The 21116-nt window shown below is 43.1% G+C and overlaps 1 protein-coding gene across 8 annotated transcripts in view; it reads right to left on the minus strand.

Moving 5' to 3' along the window:
* Clip1 (CAP-Gly domain containing linker protein 1) overlaps positions 1 to 21116 on the minus strand; it is a 108530-nt gene that overhangs the window by 73567 nt on the left and 13847 nt on the right. For 6 of the 8 annotated variants that reach the window (XM_040731656.1, XM_040731653.1, XM_040731655.1 and 3 more), the window contains exon 2: positions 1798 to 1988. In XM_040731656.1, the coding sequence (XP_040587590.1) occupies positions 1798 to 1882 (85 nt within the window). In that variant the 5' untranslated portion in view covers positions 1883 to 1988. Of the gene's footprint in view, positions 1 to 1797; positions 1989 to 15518; positions 17064 to 21116 lie in introns of those variants that run through there. The other 2 variants (XM_040731657.1, XM_040731658.1) reach the window with 2 other exon arrangements.

A 21116-nucleotide genomic window follows, 5' to 3' on the forward strand; every position in this document is an offset into this window, starting at 1 on the left:
AGCACTCGGGAGGCAGAGGCAGGCGGATCTCCGTGAGTTCGAGGCCAGGCTGGTCAACAGAGCGAGTTCCAGGACAGCCTCCAAAACAATACAGAGAAACCCTGTCTTGAAAGACCAAAAACAAAAAAACAAAAACAAAAACAAAAACAAAAAAAACTGAGCTGGCGAGTGAGCAGAGGCAGGCAGATGTCTGTCTGTGAGTTCGAGGCCATCCTGGTCTACAGAGTGAGCACCAGGACAGGTTCCAAAAGCTACACAGAGAAACCCTGCCTTGAAAAACCAAAACCAAATGGATGGATGGATGGATGGATGGATGGATGGATGGATGGATGGATGGGTGGATGGATGGGTGGGTGGGTGGGTAGATAGATAGATAGATAGATAGATAGATAGATAGATAGATAGATAGATAGATAGATAGATAGATAGAACACAGGGTATTTTCTTTGGTAGTGCTTCTAATGCCACCAAATTAAGATGCTATTAAGATGTTTAAATAAAAGAGTTCTAATTAAAAAAAATACAGGGCTGGGCAGTGGTGGCACACACCTTTAATCCAAGCATTTGGGAGGCAGAGGCAAGAGGATCTCTATGAGTTCAAGGCCAGCCTGGTCTACAGAATGAGCACAGAGAAACCCTGTCTCGAAAAACAAAAACACACACACACACACACACACACACACACACAGACACACACACACACACCTTTTAGACTAGACTACTGTTTATTTCTAATTCCAGGGAGAAAGATCTGAAAAATTAAAGAAGAGAAATCAAAATGCCTTAATACTGTAGGGATCAAATAACTCAAATGACTTTATTACTTTAACTACTCTCACTAAATCAACTAGATTATGAAAGGATAACCTCCAAAAATGTGACTCTTTAAGAATTCTAGATCTGGCCGGGTGGTGGTGGCAGACACCTGTCTGTGTGGGAATCACGACTCACTAGACAGGTGAAGTGAAGTTTATCCCGGGAGAGGGCACTTACACAGGAAATAGATGACTGCCCGGGTTCCCTCTCCAAGGATTCACACAGGTTGCTCTCCCTGACCCGACCAGAAGCAACAGAGGGCGCTAGCTGGGCTTGGGACCCCAGACCCAGCCCTACCCTCCATCATGTCCACACCTGTGACTATACCCAAACTGGCGTGGTCAGTGCTACAGGTGTGGGGAGCTGGATATCTCACTACAGACACCTTTAATCCCGGCATTCAAGAGGCAGAGGCAGGCAGATCTCTGTGAGTTTAAGGCCAGCCTGGTCAATTTTATTTTATTTTTTAAGAACTCCAAATATAAAACTCTGTTTCTTCAATAAAACTTTTTCAAATATCAATTTTTATAGTTGTCTTTTCAGGAAAAAAAATCTTTAAATCTGAGGCCTTTATACATGATAATGTATGATCGTTCAGCGATTAAGAGTGTCTGCTACCCTTTTAGAAGACCTGAGTTTGGCTCCCAGCACCCATGTCAGATGGCTCACAATTGCCTACAACTCCAGCTCCAGACAATCTGAAACCCTCTTCTGGCATCTTCCAGCAACTGCAAGCACATGCACATATACACACACAGACACATTAAATAAATAGTAAAACAAACTTTTTTCTAAAAAATTAAAAGTAATTTGGCGTGGTCACATACACCTTTAATCCTAGCACTCAGGAAGCAGAAGCAGTCAAATCTCTTTGTTCGAGGTCAGTCTGGTCTACAGAATGAGGTTCAGGACATTCAGGGCTACACAGAGAAACCCTGTCTCAGAATGAAAAAAACAAATAAATAAAAAGTGAAGCATTACCAGCAACAGGTGTCTTCAAGGCTGTGCTTCCAGGCTTAAGGATCTTGGTAGGGGCCTTCAGCCCACTTGGTTTTAGCATACTCATTTTCTTGGAACGTCAGACAGCTTTCCCTTGTTGGTGCCACTATCTTTCCCCAATCATCCATACAAATGTGGGTGTTTCTATAGAGAACTTAGTCTCTCGATTAAATCTGAAAAGAAAAATATGTCAAGAGAAAAAGAACAGGGACAATAGTTATTTCAGATTCCAAACTGGGCACAGTAGTGGTGCATGCTTTTAATCACAGGAAGCCATCCTTTTGTTTATTTGAGGGTTTTTTTTCCCTGAGGGTAAGGGTGGTTTCTGGAAAACTCACTACTTTTTAAGAATGTAAAGGAGCTCTAAGAAAAGTGTTCCCCAATTGTTGCTATATTAATTTTTGTTTCCTACAAAAACTTACAAAGGAGTTTTGTTTGAGACAAGGTCTCACTATGTAGTTCTGGCTGTCCTGGAACTATGTAAACCATGCTGGCTTCAAACTCCCTTTTATGGGCTTAAAGGCTTGCAACACCACACCTGGCCAGGAGTTAGAGACTTTAAATCTTCATTTTACATTACAGGGCCTTCCAGCACCAAGTGCCTCTAATTCAGATAAAGACTTGGGTGCCAGGGCTGGGGAGTTTGCTCAGTGATTAAGAGCACGTGTTGTTCTTGCAAAGGACCACATCCTCAGGAACCAGGCCTGCATGTGGTGCAGACAGACATGCAGACAAAACTCTCACACACACTGAATAATGAGGAGAGGATAGCAGAGGTTGGGTGAAGGAACTGGGAGAGGAGGAGGGAGGGAGGGGAAACTGTAATCGGGCTGGAAAAATAATTTAATAATAATAATAAAAACATGAGTCAAGTAAGCATGTTTGGTATTTACTGTTTTCATTACTACTGCCTAACACTGCACTAAGGACTATGAATACCAAAGCCTGATTTGCAGCCTATGCCAAGAGCAGTAACACCACTGTGTGTTAACATCAAGGGTTCATATACACAAATTATGCATCACCACAGGCAATTATTAGATGTGTTGGTGCTCACAGGGTGAAGTATCATGGTGTGAAGTACCACCTACAACTTGTTAGAAATGAGGACCTCGAATCTATTGAAACAAACCCTGGATGGGCTCTGCTATCTGTAGTTTAATAAGCCATGAATTCAGGTGATTCTGATGGGAGCATTTGAGAATCACTATTAAATTATTGATCAAAAAATAACCACTTAAAATGAAAAATCCCACACAAAAAAAGATTTAAGAACTTTAGGGTTGGGCCAGGCAGTGGCGGCGCACACCTTTAATCTCAGCACTCAGGAGGCAGAGGCAGGCGGATCTCTGTGAGTTCAAGACCAGCCTGGTCTACAAGAGCTAGTTCCAGGACAGCCTCCAAAGTCACAGAGAAACCCTATCTCGAAAAACAAAACAAAAATAAGCAGAAGAGTAACACGATTTCTGAATTGGTCTTAAACCCTAAGTCAGACATGGGGTAAATGCTGAAAGAGAAGCAAAGCAGTCAGCCACTAGTTCACACTTCTACCCAATTCTCAGACAGAATAGGCGATGCTGTCTCTACGAAATCTCAGACTGAATCCTAAGCTCCTGTCTCCTCTCACCTTACCACAGTTTGGCTCTGTTACTCTTTTTTTTTTTTTTTTTTTTTTTTTTTTTTTTTGGTTTTTCGAGACAGGGTTTCTCTGTAGCTTTGGAGGCTGTCCTGGAACTCACTTTGTAGACCAGGCTGGCTTCGAACTCACAGAGATCCGCCTGCTTCTGCCTCCCGAGGGCTGGGATTAAAGGCGTGCGCCACCAACGCCTGGCTCTGTTACTCTTTTAGACTGATTCAATCTTGTGTAGCCCAGAGTGAGTTTGAGCTCACAGAGAAGATCTGCCGGCCTCTGTCTCCTGAGTGCTGGGATTTAAGGTGTGTGCCACCACTGCCTGGCCTCTATGGCTAACTAGTGGCTTAGCTCCACACTCTGATCTTCAGGCAAGCTTTATTAGTTAGATCACAAACCAAGTATCAGCACAGGCAGGGAGGTTCAATTACTCAATTGCATGCATATAAATCATCCACAACTGGCTCTCAATACCTCTACAGCACCTCAGAGCTTTTCCTCCTCCATGGCTCTGTTCTAGTAGTTCTCCCTGTCCTTTCCAAGTCTTCAGCTTACCCTGCTGAAATCTGCACTCACCCACCATACAAAACCTACTCAGCTCCTCACCAATGCAAATATATTCCACTTGCTATTTCCAATACAGTGTCCATTGTGTTTAGTCTATCTGCTATTTGTTTGTGACAGTCTCATGGATCCCAGATAGACTCAAGCTTGCTATGTACCTGAGGATGACTTTGAACTTCTGATCCCTCTGCCTCCATCTCCTGAGTGCTGAGATATGCATATAAAACCAGATGGCTGGCTGGCTGGCTGGCTGGTGTGTGTGTGTGTGTGTGTGTGTGTGTGTGTGTGTGTGTGTGTGTGTGTGTTCACATGTGATGGGAAGCTACAACAAGTGCCAGGGTGAGTAAATGGAGGTCAGAGGACAACTTTATAGAGCCAGCTCTCTCTTTTCACATTTGTAAGCAGGTTCTAGGGGTTGAACTCAGGATCTCAGGCTTGTGTGGAAGTGTCTTTAACCCACTGAACTGTCTCATCAACCGTTTCTTGTACCTAGTATGGTTTTTTTTTTTTTTTTTGGTTTTTACGAGGCAGGGTTTCTCTGTATTGTTTCGGAGGCTATCAGTCCAGCCCAGCCTCAAAGAGATCCGCCTGCCTCTGCCTCCCGAGTGCTGGGACCTAGTATGTTTTTAAATCATACTTCCTGCTCACTACAGATAAGCAGAATAATATACGATAGACACAAACATATGGAACATACAATGTAGCTGGGACACACACACACACACACACACACACGCACACACACGCACGCACGCACGCATGCACGCACGCACGACTATGCACAATGTGATTTTTGAGAAATACCAAACCATGTGACTATCCTGGAAATGTCCTAGAAGACCAAAAGAATGAAGTAGGATGGAAGATAAAGGCTGCATGAGCAAGGTGAAGCCGAATGAGCTGGAAGGAAATATTCAGTACACTGTCAGTCAGGAGACCAAGGAAGAAAGAGGGAAAGGACAAGGCCTATGAAGTGGACAATGAGCTCAGCTGGACGAAAATCAGAAGATTCTTATAAGAACTCAAGTTTAAGGGTAAACTGAAGGGGAGGCTCAGGAACCTGAGATCAATCTGATCAACTTAGTGCAAAGCCTTCATTTCAACATTCTATTGCACAATGAAAGCTGCCTACAGCATTTCTGACCTTGTATTTATTTCGCTTATTTGTTTCAATTACTTTAGTCTAGTCACCGTTAACAAGCAAAGTCTGAAGCCAAGGGTTTGCAGCCTTTTCCTGTACCATTTGAAATCCTCAGAGTTAGTACAAGCAGGATCTTAGTACAATTAGCCAGCATCAGGCTAATTCAGGAGAGAAGAGTCCTGAGCATCAGTGTTGATCCTTACAATGTGACTACCAGGGAAGATTATCACCTAGAACTCTTAAGATCACAGTCTGGCAAGGACCAGCACAGCTGTGAAGACTAGCTGCCACTGAGCACAAGAGTCCAAGTCCAGCCTTTCCGACTACACTGGGAGGTGGACTAGGATAAATATTCTACGGCTTACCTTTACTTGATACATTTTTATATCTTAACATAAAGGACTCCCCCAGTCTGTGAGATTAAAAGCTCAATATTCTGCCTCTATGTTTTCACATGAAGCCACCAGCTACACATGATTTTTGGTTTGATTTTGTCTTGTTGAGATAGGCTCTCACAGTGAATCCCTGGATAACCTGGAAGTTACATCAGGCTGACCTAGAACTCGTACAGATCTGCCTGCCTCAGCCTCCCAAGTGCTGGGAATAAGGATGTATACATCCATGCCTAACCTACCTTTTTCCTTTTTAAAGATTTGCCACCCCCTCTCTGTATACTGGTGTGCAGGTGCATGTGGAAGCCAGAAGAGAGCATAATGCACCCTAGATGTGGTGGTGAACTACCTGACTGAGGTGCTGGAAAATGAACTCCAGCCCTCTGCATGAGTAGCAAGCATCCATAACCTTAGAACCCTGTATCCAGCCCCTACTTGTTAAATTGAATGCCTCAGTCACATTCAAATGTGCAGATGAATGGCCACAGTGCCCCAGAGAGAAGTTGTCATCATCGCACACAGGACAATTCTACTGGACAACAGCATTCCACAATCTCCTCCACCCAAAGGTACTCTCCTTGCCAAAGAATCCAAGTATCAAATGAGTGCCCAGAGAGCTCAGCAATTAGGAGCACTTACTGAGAGGACTCTGTTTGGTTCCCTGCACTCAGGTCAGACAGTCACAGCTACCTGTAACTCCAGTTCTAGGGGCTCTGTCACCCTCTTCTGACATACATACATGCAAAATGCTTATACATATAAAAATCAATAAAAAAATTTTAAAGGTGACTGTCTGAGCTCAAGGTGGTAATGTAAGTCTTTGATCCCAGCACTCAGAAGGCAAGAGGATCTCTGTAGTTTGAAGACACCCTGGACTACAGAGCAAGGTCCTGGACAGCCAGGATTAAAGACCCTATCTCAAAAAAACAAACAAAAAAATGACTGCATGAAGAAACAATAAATACTTCACAAAAAATGTTTCAACCAGTTTGAGAGAGTAAGGCTTTTGTAAAACTTGGTATGTAGCCGAGGATGACCTTGAACTTGGGTCCTGAGGCCTGTACCTCCCCAAGCACAAACTACCTTACAGTTTCTCTGGTGCTGAGGATAAAGCCCAGAGCTTCTTCATGCATATTAGACAATCACTCTAGTAACAACTATTATCTTCCATCTTTCAAAATGCTTTAACACTATTTTCAGACTGGGTGGTGGTAGCGCACACCTTTAATTCCAACATTCTGGATGCAGAGGCAGGAGGATCTCTATGAGTTCGAGGCCAGCCTGATCTACAAAACTAAACAAACAAAAAAAAAACCAACACACTATTTTCAGAAGTAATTGTAATCTCAGAATTTTGAGGAGGCTGAGGCAAGAGTAAAACAAGTTCAAAATCAGCCTGAGCTACAGAATGAGACCTTACTTTAAGAAAAACAAGCACTGAGCAGTGGTGGTACATGCCTTTAATCTCAGCACTTAGGAGGCAGAGGCAGGTGGATCTCAATGAGTTCAAGGTCAGCCTGGTCTACAGAGTTAGTTCTAGAACAGCCAAGGCTGCACAAAGAAACCCTGTCCCAAAAAACAAAACAAAAACAAACCAAGCAAATGAAATAAATTCAGAGGCACCGTGGTGGTGGTCCAAGACAGTAGGTAGGTAGTGGTGTGGCTCTACAACACTATCAGCTGTTTCCAAAACCTGGATCAAAATATCTCCAAGTTGGCCGGGCGTTGGTGGCCCACGCCTTTAATCCCAGCACTTGGGAGGCAGAGGCAGGTGCATCTCTGTGAGTTCGAGACCAGCCTAAACTACCAAGTGAGTTCCAGGACAGCCTCCAAAGCCACAGAGAAACCCTGTCTCGAAAAACCAAAAAAAAAAAAAAAAAAATCTCCAAGTTAAATGGATGTGCAACTACTAAACAAAGCAAAATATATCCAAGGTCCACCCAAAAATTAATGGCTATGTCATCATAATAAACAATACGTACCCCCATGAAAGACCTTGTGTGGATGTATATAAACTTTTAAATATATTTTTTTCAATTAGTCACATCGAAGGAGGTCATTCAGGAGTTAAAAAAAGTAGGATAGCAACAAGTTCTAGGCCAGTCAGGGCTACATAGTGAGCCCTTGCTTCAACATGCCAAAAAGAGAAGAGTGAGACCCCTTTCCACTGCTTGATCGCCTTGCTTTCCAAACAATACTGCAATACTGGTGTGTGTGTGTGTGTGTGTGTGTGTGTGTAATCCAAGGGTTTTACATTTTATGACCCTGAATGATGCCTTACAGTTTTTTTCAAGTTAAGAACTATTTGTGGGCCGGGCGTTGGTGGCGCACGCCTTTAATCCCAGCACTCGGGAGGCAGAGGCAGGTGGATCACTGTGAGTTCGAGACCAGCCTGGTCTACTGAGCGAGTTCCAGGACAGGCTTCAAAGCCACAGGGAAACCCTGTCTCGAAAAACCAAAAAGAACTATTTGTGCCAGGCGGTGGTGGCACATGCCTTTAATCCCAGCACTCGGGAGGCAGAGGCAGGCGGATCTCTGTGAGTTCGAGGCCGGGCTGGACCGACAGCCTCCAAAACAATACAGAGAAAAACCCTGTCTCATAAAGCCAAAAAAAAAAAAAAAAAGTTAAGAACTATTTGTAAAATGTTTATCTTTAGAACTTACATTACCTCTGAGAAGTTAAAAATAGCTACTGTTTTGCTTGTACTTGTAAAAGGAAGAAGCAGGAAGACCATTGACTTCCAAGCACTAAACAGTACCGGTAACAAGGAGCTCCTTCTCATTAAAGGGTTTACACTTCCACCCCAAAACAGGAAGCTGTGTTGCTCAACATCAACACTAAAGAAATGTTTGCTGTCTATCCTGTGTACCCTGCTGAATTACTTGGAGACAAAGGCAGGCCTGAAATTTTTGAGCTAGATTAATATCTTAAGTTTGTAATTTAACTCAGATCTGATCTAGAACCCAAGGTCAAAGGAGCAAGATATTTATTTCAAAGAAATAGATAACCTTAGATGACTTGTCCTTGGGCTTAAAAAAGTGTGTTTTATATTTCTTAAGCTTTGCTTATGGCTATGATTCCAGAAAGCAGGATATTCTTCTATTCCAAAAAGGTGTGCATCCTCTATGACATTATGGTTTAGTACACATTTGTCTTGGGGGGAGGTGTTATTTGGATATGTTTGTTTACTTGGTTTTCAAATATTTGCTATTATTTTTAAGTGTGTGTAGGTGCCATCAGAGATCAGAGGTATCAGATCCCTATAGAACTGGAGTTATAGGCAATTATAAGCTGGGAACCAAACTTGGATTCTTCACAAGAGCAGTACCCTATTTATTTACTGGGGGAGGGCACATATGTGCCACAGTGCATGTGTGGAAGTCAGAGAATTTCTCAACAGAGTCAGGGGATTTCACTCAGGTATTCAACTTTGGTAGCAAGCACCTTTATCTGCTAAGCCATCTCCTTAGCCCCTGGTTTTTGCTCTGAGACAAGGTATGCTATGACCTAAGTGCCCTCGAACTTTTGGCAGTCCTCCTGCTTCAGATTCCCAAGGTGCTGATATTACCCACTCCCAGCTTTGGGGTACACACTATCAAATATATTGTTACAATTTAATATCTAGATGATACCACCACACAGAGCAATATTTCTCAACCTTCCTAATGCTGCGACCCTTTAATACAGCTCCTCATGTTGTAGGACCCCCATTACTAATTTTTGCTGCCACTTAATAACTGTAATTTGCTATTGTTATGAATCAGAATGTAAATATCTGTGTTTTCCAATGGTTTTGGGTGACCCCTGTGAAAAGATCATTCAACCACCCCTAAAGAGTCAAGACCCACAGTTTGAGAACCCCTGGTCCAGAGGATGCCTCCAACCATGAGAATGGTGCCCACGCTCAGTAAGCACCACAATGATCTAGTTTCAAGAATTCAAGGTTCCTAGCCAACAGTGGTGGCATGCACCTTTAATCCCAGCACTTGGGAGGCAGAGGCTGGTGGATCTCTGAGAGTTCGAGACCAGCCTGGTCTACAGATCCAGTTCCAAAAACAAAAAACAAAAAAAAAAAAAATTCAAGGTTCCTGTTTTCCTCAGATACAGCCTCTCTCTAAACTTTGAACAGGAAATTATAGAAAAATGGTCTTCTGTTTGGAACAAATCTTTAAAGATTAAGCATGCAGTTCAATGTCACAGCCTTCTCAAAACATAGGGCACATGTTTATTATGTACTCTTTTTAACAGGCAGTCACCTAAAACCTGCCCATGAAAGGGAAAGTAGGAATGCCCGAGTCTGCAGAGAAAATGCAGCAGTTAAGAGCACTCAGGGGCACATACGTAAAAAAATTTAAGTGAGAATATTCAAAACATGCAGATAAAGAAAACATTTCTTGTAGCAAAAAAGAATGGGTGAGTTAGCAGATTTTTTTTTAAAGGGCTAGAACCATGCTATAGTATAAGTGTTCTGTCTACATCCCTGGCCCAATCACTGGAACCTTAAAAATAAACAACAACAAAAAAAACCCTATGGAACACAGGTGGTGGTGGCCTCAAGCTCACTAAGATCCACCCACCTCTGCATCCCACATGCTAGGATTAAAGGTGTACACCACCACCACACTCAGCTAGCTCCTAAATTAAACATAGGAGGTGACAATTTATCAAGTGTCTGTGTCAGGCATCTGGAAACATAAAGTTCTTTAAGAATTTGCCCCTGCAGTGCTAGCGACCAATCCCGGGGTCTTGAGCATGACAGGAAAGCACCGTACAAATCAGACAATTCCTATAACCCCATGACATTCTGTTGGCTCAGGGAACAAGCAAAGAGGTGCAGGCCTGCATTCCCAGCACTGAAGAAGGAATGTCACAACTTCGAGGCCAGCCTGACAGCCAAGGAGACCTAAGCAAATCCTAGGTTAACCTTCAGAGACTGTCTTCCAGATACATGCATGAACTTACACTGGCTCTTATAGCTCCACCTGTAAGACAATAATCAAAACCCAATGCTGACAGCTTCCCAACTGTCATGTGTCTGACTTAGGTCATAAGTTATTTATACTCCTGATAACTAGATCTAGCCATTCCAAATTGTTATTGCCTGATGTTAAAGACGTATTTTCACACAACTAAAAATATTATGTCTATTTGCAGAGAAATGTGATGGCAAATTACATAACAGGGCATCGTTCAGCCCATATAGCCACTCAGAGTAAAAGCACACTGCTGCTCATCTTCTGAGGTTTCTACTTTTCACCCTCCTGCCAGTGAGAGCCACAGCGATTTTCTTACTGTTATATAAGTCTTCAAACTGTGTAATTTGAATACATAAATATAAAAAAGTGGAGACATCAGTTTCTACTTTGTATCTATAGAACTGTAGAAAATTCAACCCAAATAAACTAACAGAGGACAGACTGGTACCTCATGGTGTCTATGGAATCGGGCCAGGCCTCAGGTAACATCTTCCTAGAAGCCAGGAGACATTTTGAACTCTCTGACTGTGAGTGAGGTCATACTGGTGACCTCACAAATGGGAATTCTGATGTGTCTGTCTGCCTCTCCAGTCTCACCACTTTAAAGAAGAAAAAAAAGAGAAGGTTCCACATTCCTGAACCTGGAGCTGAAGCCCAAAGTATATGTACTTTGTCTCCAGACACCCTCCTCCTACCAGACAGCAGCACTTTCTACTGCTGAGTGGCAGAAGCAACACAGGTGAGCGTGCACGAACACGAGAGAGAGAGTGAGAGAGAGAGAGAGAGAGAGAGAGAGAGAGAGAGAGAGAGAGAGAGAGAGAGAGAGAGAGAGAGAGAGAGAGGAGAGAGAGCGCTCAAAACCAGTAACACAGGGACACAGTCTTCCAGTTTGCACATTGTTATTTTGGTTCAGTTACAAACACTGTTTTCTTTTTGTCCTAGAAAATTGAGTAGGAAGTAAGTCACAAGCTTAAAATGATTGTCGCCCTTTCCCAGCCACTCTGGTACACTGAAAAGCCACCAGGCCTAACATGTATTGTTTACAAGCAAGTGGAGTAAAGATTAAAATGTGGAACGAGTTCATTAATTAATTACTTTACGTCTGACTGCAGTTTCTTCTCCCTCTTCTCTCAATCTCTGACTCCCCTCTGCCTGCCACCCCCATTCTACTTCCTCTTCCACTACAAGTTCATTTTTAAAATGCCAAAACTTCCTGCAGCCGCACTGCAGCTCTGGAATATCATATCTCACTGGAAACGGGCAGAATGGCCAGCTACTTCCCTTCTGACTCTTAGAGCTTACAACCCAGTACAGAATAAAGGTAATATATATCTCTTTGCTTTATCTTATGATTTTCTTTTTCTAACTGTCTCATCTGCTACTCTATTTTATAACCTAGGCTGTCCTCAAACTCACCACCCTCCTTCTGAAGTCCTGGGATCAGAGACATGAGCCACTACACCCCATTCACATTTCATTGTTTCTTTTACTCTTGCAGCACAGAGCAGCAAAGCTAGTACTCTTGTATAACAGGCAAACACTACTGCCGAGCTAAACTCCTCAAGCCTAAAAATTTCATTTTGGTTTTCTCCCTTTCTCCTCTCTCTTCTCTCTCTCTTTTGATTCTCTCTCCCTCCTCCCTTCCTCCCTCCCCCCCTCAATATTGTTAAAAGGGCTGGAGACATGGCTCAATAGTTAAAAGCACTGGCATCAGCATCTCTTCCAGAGGACCCAGATTCAATTCCCAGCACCTCCATGTAGGCTCATAGCCATCTTCAACTCCAATTGCAATTCAACACCTTCTTCTGTTCTCTGTAGTCACTGCACACATGTGGTGGGTGCACAAGCATATGCATACAGGTAAAACACTCAATAAAATAAAAATAAATTGTCAGGCATTGGTAGTGCACGCCTTTAATCCCAGCACTCGGGAGGCGGAGGTAGAGGCAGAGGCAGGCGGATCTCTGTGAGTTCAAGGCCAGCCTGGTCTACAGAGTAAGCTCGAGGACAGTCATGGACACACAGAGAAAACCTGTTTCAATAAATAAATAAATGAATAAATAAGTAGATAAAATGAACTTAAAAGGCAGGAATAAAAAAATCTAATGATTTCTAACCCTAAGAAAATGAAAACTATTCTACTCAGTTTTGTTTTTAGTTCTCATTACACCTATTTGTGTGTGTCACACACACACATATTCACACCCCACAGTGGAAGTCAGAGTACAATTGTGGGAGTCAGTTCTCACATTCCTTGCACCAGAGATTGAACTGAAGTCAGGCTTGGGCGCAGGTGACCCTGCCACTGAGCCATCTCGCTGGCTCCCTGTTTTGTTCTTTCTATCCAGGACAGGACTCAAGACAAACTGTGATGAGTGGGTGGGCTGTGAGCTAGCGGCCCGGCCTGTCCATTCACAAACCCTGTTTCACCTTCTCCTTCCTCCTGGACTCAGATGGCACTTCAGTCAACCACATGACCGGATTCCAGCCAACACAACTAAAGCAGCATGACAGGAGTGAGCCATTTCTAGGCCCAGACCACACGCAGTTGCCAGTCCCTGCCCTAGTGGCTTGAGAGAGAAGAGTGCAGCACCGTGGAAGCCCTGGTGAAGATGCTGCCCACGTCTTAGAGTAACTGCTCTCCTCTTCCCATCGTGAGCATGAACCTATCCTGACCGGGGTGGAGCTCAGTGCAGGCTTTGCCAACTACACAGGAAGCACCACATAAACCGGCGTGGAAGCACACATCTGTGACTCCAGCACTCTGAAGGGACAGGGGGTGGAGTCAGGAAAACCAGAAGTCATTCTCCACCACACAGTAAGTTCAAGGCCAGGCTAGGATACATAGTGAGACCCTGTCTTAAAAAATCAAAATAAAAAGAAAGAGGAGTCAGGGAAGGGAAAGATAAATCTTAAAACCAAAGTACTTGATGTTCAGTAAAGCAAGAAGGCATTTTACTGGCAAGAGCAAGACATGCGTGTAAAGAAGCTGGTCACTCTCGGTTCAAGTCGGCAATGGCCCTATTCCTTCTACTTCCCCACGTCTGAAAAGTTTCATGATTGAAAGGTTTTATTATGTGAGTTATCTATTTTAATAAAATCAACCTCCCCCATTCTCTGTGACTTGATACCATTGAAATATACACTTCGGACTGGAGAGATGGCTCAGAGGTTAAGAGCACTGGCTGCTCTACCAGAGGACCTGAGTTCAATTCCCAGCACCCACATGGTGGCTCACAACCATGTGTAATGAAATCTGGTGCCCTCTTCTGGATACATGCAGACAGAACACTGCATACATAATAAAGAAATAAATCTTTAAAAAATATATATATATATATACTTCATCAAAATAAACAGGGCCCCAAACAAAAATGAAGTAATTTATGCTCAAATTAAGAGAAAAAAAAAAAGCCTGCCAGTAATGGTACATTTCTTTGATCCCAGCATTCAGAAGGCAGAGGCAGGAAAGAACTTCTTTTTTTTTTTGCCCTGAATTTTTTTTTTTAGATTTACCATTTTTTACATGTGGTATTTTGCCTGCATGTATGTGTATACACCATGTGCATGTTTGGTGCCTAAAGAGGTCAGACAAGCCGGGCGGTGGTGGTGCACGCCTTTAATCCCAGCACTCGGGAGGCAGAGGCAGGCGGATCTCTGTGAGTTCGAGGCTAGGCTAGACCAACAGCCTCCAAAACAATAGAGAAACCTTGTTTTGTAAAACCAAAACAAAACAAAAAAAACAAAAAAAGGTCAGGCAAGAGTTAGGCATGGTCATGAGCAGCCATGTCCTGGGAATTGAACCCAGGTCCTCTGCCAAAGCAGCAAGTGCCCTTAACTTTAGAGCCATCTCTCCTGGCCACACCAAAAGAATAACCTTTCTTTTGTAACAGGGCCTTACTACACGGTCCAGCCTAGCCTTGAATACACAGCCGTCCTCCTGCCTTAGCCTCCAGAGTGCTAGGATTACAGGCATACACCACCACACCAGTGCTGGGGGTCAGACAAGGCCTTGAGCATGCTAGGCAAGCAACTCTACCAATCAAACCATACCCCAGGCCCAAACTCTCCTTTTTAAAATGTCATGCCTGGCCGGGGTGGTGGCACAAGCCTTTAATCCCAACACTCGGGAGGCAGAGGCAGGCAGATGGATCTCTGAGTTCCAGGACAGCCTGGTTTACAAAGCAAGTTCCAGGATAGCCAGGGCTATATGGAGAAATCTTGTCTCGGAAAAATCAAAAAGGAAACAAAAACAAAACAAACAACAACAAAAAAAAAAACACCAAAACCAAAGTCATGCCTCTAGGTAGGTTTGGGTGGCTCACACTAGTAATCCCAGCACACAGACTGCTAAAACAGGAAGATCGGGAGTTCAAGGCCAGCCTGAGCTACCTGAAGGACTGATCCAAAAACAAAAACCCAAAGTTTTGACTCAGGAAAACAGTACGAGAAGCTGATCTGGGAAATGAAATGTGTGGTTTCTGCCTCAGCTAACCAACCTGGAATAATTTATCTAGCCCTTACCAGACCTCAGTATTCCCATTTATAACCTGAGACTACTAGTCATTTCTAATTTCATCCTTTCGGGGTTCTACCAATGGCTTAGATTTCAAATACCAGTAAGGGAAAGGATTCAAAAGTGAAAGGAAAGTGATTTTGGCTCCGTCTTTACCAAAGTAAAACTATCTGCCATCGGTGGAGTGATAGGATCACTCCTGTCATGCTGTAGTTCCTCCACTCCCGTGCAGCAGTGAGCTGCCCTGAGCAAACCACACTACACTCGGCTCAGGTGCTTCGAAGGTTGCTCTTTCCATCTGTAAACTGGAAACACCTCTTTATTCTCAACCTGAGTTAAAGAATTTGCGATGAAACTTCCCTGCCAGGAGAGGGATTTTAAAACTAAGTATCCACAATCAGGCTAGTGTAGATGAGCAAATCTCAACCTGAGCTCAGCCGCACAGTTGTGAGCAAACAGAAGCAAAAGGGCTCAGCCCCTTACCTGACAACAGCTGCACTCTGAAGATTCTGTCTTAAACCATGCTAGCATGAGCTGAGGCTCTGAGAGTCCTGCTGATGACTGTCAAGTCAAGCTTGACAGAAGTCAGACTTTGTTCTAATACCATCTCCTTGGTCCTGGGCAGTTCATTCACAGCTTAATTCTGTCTCCCAAGTCATGGTTATGTAAGTGTGGTTGCATGGTTATGCTGTGTCATTTGCCCCAGCTCCCAATACGGAAGAGGCCATGTAACCTGAGCTGCTGGGCCATGGCCATTGAAAACACTGAGACAACATGGGGTAGCTTTTCAAAGGCCTTGCATCTATCTCACAGAAGACAGGCAGCTTATTCCATTTGTTTTTCTTCTTTCAGTTTTGTTCGCTCATATTTGAAAGACAAAATTGAAAGGCACTGGCACAGTTTCTTTAGCTCCTGAGTGAATAACAAAAGTCAGTATTTCAGTTTCAGGGCAGGCTATCAAAGCCCAGTCAATAAGTGCATAGGTCTGCCTGGGGCCAACTTAACCATCTCACTTCCTAGCTGAAAAGAGCATGAGGCCCACAGATGAGAAATGCAGGGTAATGTCTCCCATATAGGATCCCTTACACACCCCATCCACCCTCCACTGCCATGCAAAGGTTTCTGGGGGATCACAGGATTGACTCTAAAAGAACAGAAGGGACTAGAAAGATGGCTGAAGGGCTAAAGGATTAAGAGTACATGCTGCAGAAAACTTGAGTTCAAGTTCTTACACCCAAGTCAGGCAGCCAACTGCTTGTAACTCTAGCTCTAGGGGATCTGATGCCTCTAGCCTCTGCAAGCACCTGGGCTCATGTGCAGATACCTGAGTCCTCACCCCTGCCACAAAGCATAAAAAATAAAATACGCCAGGTGTGGTGGCACAGACCTCTAATCTCAACAGTCCAGAGGTGTTTAAGGCCAGCACAGTCTATGTAGTGAGGTCCAGGACAGCCAGGATATGTAGGGAAAAAACTAAACTACGAAATGAAAACACAAAGCAGCACAAGTCTACAGCAACTGTCTCTTCTGAGCTACTGGGCAGTGATCTGCTGCTCAGTGACAAACCACATTCCCAGTCTTGTTTGCATTTCATTCAGTGACTAAGTTCCTCGTGGCCAGGAAGATCTGGCTTGTTCTGCTTCTAAGTAAATTTACAAGATTATCTGATCTACAACCCATTTTTAAAACGTATTCAACTGACTCAATATCAAAACAAGAACCCATAAAATAATGCCAATTGATGCGATTTTCAACTAAGCACCAAGTAGAACTATATCTTACCTCATGAGCCACCGATGAAGATGATGTCATTATTATCCCAACTCTGCAGGCTCTTTTTAAAACTAGGCCAAGGAAGCTATGAGCAAACTATTCAATTACTACCTCTTGTGAATGCTATTTGAACTAGCTGAAAGTCTTAACATCTGTTGACACTGCTGAACTTTCTAGACTACCACTGTCCATCAGGAATATGTTGCAAGACAAATAAGTAATGCTGGATTTTCTAGTAACCAAATTATATAAATTAAAACAAAACACAGCCAGGCATGATGATCTACACCTTTAATCCCAGTAGAGACAGGTGGATCTTTGTGAATTCAAGGCTAGCTGGTCTACCTAGTGAGTTCCAGGACAGTCAAAGCTGCAAAAAAGCAAAAAAATGTTTAATTTTAGCTCAATATATCTAAGCTATTATTTCAAAATATTATCAAGGACCAACAAGAAGAGCTCAGAGAATAAAAGCACTTGCCATCAATCCTAAGAACTTGAGTTCAGTCTCCAGGACTCACAGGGTAGAAGGAGAAAGAACACTTAGACATTTCTACCCATCTCCAATAAAAAATAAGCATTAAAAATATTACATGCAGAGCCGGGCGTAGGTGGCGCACACCTTTAATCCCAGCACTCGGGAGGCAGAGGCAGGCGGATCTCTGTGAGTTCGAGGCCAGCCTGGTCTACCAAGTGAGTTCCAGGACAGCCTCCAAAGCCACAGAGAAACCCTGTCTCGAAAAACCAAAAAAAAAAAAAATATTACATGCAGCCAGCCAGTGGTGGCCCACACCTTTAGTCCCAGCACTGGGGAAGCAGAGGCAGGTGGATCTCTGTGAGTTTAAGAACAACCTGGTCTATAAGAGCTAGTTCCAGGACAGCCCCTTCAAAGCCACAGAGAAACCCTATCTCGAAAAACAAAAACAAACAAACAAACAAACAAACAAAAAAAACCACAAAACAAAACCAAAAAAACTATATGCACACATGAAAGAATCACAATGAAAGCTGGGCGTTGGTGATGCACGCCTTTAATCCCAGTACTCAGGAAGCAGAAAAGCAGGAGAATCTCTGAGTTCAAGGGTAGCCTGGTCTGCAGAGTGAGTGCCAGGTCAGACTCCAAACCAATACAGAGAAACCCTGTCTTGAAAAAAAAAAAAAAGAAACACAATGAAATTCATTATTATATATAGTCAGTATATGTTACTGTCTTGGTTACTTTGCTATTGCTGTGATAAAGACACCATTACTGAGGCAACTTATAAAAGAAAGCATTTAACTTGGGGCTTTTGGTTTCAGAGGGAGCATCCACGATGGCCAAACAAAGGCATGCAGCAGGAGCAGCTAAAAGCTTACATCTGGATCCACAGATGGGAGGCAGACAGAGAGGGGGAGACTGGGAATGGCTCAATCTTTTGAAATGTCAGAGCCTGTCCTCAAGTGACATACCTTCTCTAACAAGATCACATCTCCTAATCCTTCCCAAACAGTTCCACCAACTTGTGACCTGTGCTCTAATTGTGTTGGGTGACATCACACATTTTCCCTTGTTGCAGGAGCAAGCTTCTGAGAGGTCAGAGTAAATGATGGCCTAAGGTGGCTTGTCAACACCCATTATGGTTCTCAAAGGCTGAGATCCCTCTCTAGATACTCTACTTCACCGGAGACTCTGTTCTCTATGTATCTTGTGGTTTTGCTCCCTGGGCCACAAAAATGTGGTTGTGACAAACAGTGGCCAGTTACACTGTTATGCCATTTGGCTTCTCTGCCTAAGCATGCACAGGGAGGAGAATTCTGTCTTCATTTGCAAGTCTAGTAGCCTCTACATGAAATGGGTGAAGCTTTTCTTCCCTGGGCTATCATTTTCACTGTAACATGCTGGCCTATGTAAGCTAGTCTTGAAACCAACCATTTTCTGTCTTAGCCTCCTAGAGATGTGTGTTGTACCCAGGGGCTGAATCTTGCATTTATTTTAAATGATAGCTAATGGACTGTTTCAAAGTCAGAGGCAGTCTATGAGTGTTAGGGGCAGTGAGGAAGCAGATTAGTAAGAAATGAGCAATAGGTCTTTGGCCATGATCTTCACCTTTCTTTTTTTTTTTTTCTGTAGTTTCTTCTGCAGTCTTTAAGTCTCTTTTCTTTTCTTGAGACATTGTCTCATACTCACACTAGGCTGGCCTCAAATTGGGTCTTCCTGCCTCAGTGTTGGGATTGCAGGCATATGTGCTCTACACATTTTATTAGCACATTCCTGTTGTTGTTGTTGTTGAGACAGGATTTCTCTGTAGCTTTGGAGTCTGGGATCAAAGATGTATGCCACCACCACCAACTATTAGCACATTCCTTGACTCTGCATGGCTTCCTGAGTGGAAACCCTGAAGAAGCTGATCTAACCCTGCTTCAGGAGGATTGTCCTCACTCTTAAAACTTGACATGCTGCCTCCTGTGGTTGCCTGAATTCTGCAAACTCACTCTTGAGTTTCTTTCTTGTATGTTGAGACATACTTCATAAATTTTTCATTTGTAATTCACTCAGTCTTTGAGTTTTTTGTGGGGCTGGAGAGATGGCTCAGCCGTTAAAGGCTAGGCTCACAACCAAAAATATAAGAGTTTTTTGTGGATGTGTTTTCAAACTCTTTAGTACTGAGCTATCAGTTTTACTGGGCAGTGCCTTGTGCTACCGCCAGGGCTTCCTTATACATTATACATCACCCACCAAATAGGGACTTTAAAGTTCCTTACTCTGAGTGCCAGTTTTCCTTTTTTTAATCCTAAGAACAATTTAATTATTCATGTTTTGTTTTTTGAGACATGGTTTCTCTGTAGCTTTGAAGGCTGTCTTGGAACTCGCTCAGTAGACCAGGATGGACTTGAACTCACAGAAATCCACCTGCCTCTACCTCTTAAATTCTGGGATTAAAGGCCTGCACTACCACCGCCCAGCTAACTTATTCAGTTTTATATTCAAGAGTTTTACATTTTTTTCTTTTCCCTCATATAGAGTGGGAAAGATTAATGTTGCATACCCGGGGTCTTGGGTCACTGATCTGATGACAAGAACAGAACTATTTTATTTTTGGCCTTAGACATATATTCTATATAACCTCTGTCCTTTATTTATTTTGTCTTGTCTGAGATAGTCTTGCTATGTTGACTGGGTTAGCCATGAACTCCAGGGCTCACATGAGTCTTTTGAGCATTTTAAACATAGCAAGTCCAAATTAGAATGTGTTGTAAACATAAAATACACAGTTGATTTCAGAGAACTAGTATGAGAAAAATGCTAACTGTATATTGATTGCACCTTTTTCCCCCTGCACTTATGCATATGCTAGCCTCGTGTGTGGAGGTCAGAGAACAATTTGCAAAAGTTGGTTCTTCTGTGAGTTCGAGGTCATCCTGGTCTACACAGCAAGTTCCAGAATAGGCTCTAAGGCTACAGAGAGAAACCCTCTTTGGAAAATCAAAAGAAAAAAAAAAAAAAAAAGAGGTTGGTTCTTTCCTTCCACCACGTAGATCTGGAGGGCTGAACTCATTGGCCAAGTTTAATGACAAATGCCTTCACCTCTGAGCCATCTTGCCAAAACCCATTTAATGTATTTTGATCACATTCACACATCTCCATCCTGCTACTACTAGTTCAACTTCTACTTTCATGTCGTGTGTGTGTGTGTGTGTGTGTGTGTGTGTGTGTGTGTGTGTGTGTGTGTGTGTAGTTTCACTAGGGCCAGGGATTAAGGTACTATGGGTTAAGAGTTAAGAGTTAAGGTACATGGGCACCTTACCAGTCGCTATACCATTGAAGAGAATGTCTCTCATGAGCCACCCCTTCCCCAGTTACTACTAATCCTCAGGGGAAGATAAGGTCTCAAAAACCTCTCCCAGATTCATGACATAAAGCTGACAAGAAGATTGAGAGCCTGAGGCTAGCCTAGTGAGTTCCAAGCCAGACTATGTAATGTAATAACTGTCAAAAAAGTGAAAATACCAAGAAACCCTGAAATATAAAACATAGCCTAAACATGCAGATGAGCCAAAAGGTAACCACAACCTAAAAAAAAAATCTATACAAAATAAAACTGAGAAGAACTTTTCATATAAGCTAGAAAACACAAGATCTTGGTCTAGTTCAAAAGTGATACGTAAACCAGGCATAGTGACACATGCCTGTAATTCCAGAACCTGAGAGGGTAAGACAAGAGACATAAGATGCTGCTTTTTTTTTTTTTTTTTTTTTTTGGTTTGGTTTTTCGAGACAGGGTTTCTCTGTATTGTTTTGGAGGCTGTCCTGGAACTCGCTCTGTAGACCAG

Source organism: Mesocricetus auratus, unplaced genomic scaffold, assembly GCF_017639785.1.
Source record: "Mesocricetus auratus isolate SY011 unplaced genomic scaffold, BCM_Maur_2.0 Super-Scaffold_100025, whole genome shotgun sequence".
Lineage (NCBI taxonomy): Eukaryota > Metazoa > Chordata > Mammalia > Rodentia > Cricetidae > Mesocricetus > Mesocricetus auratus.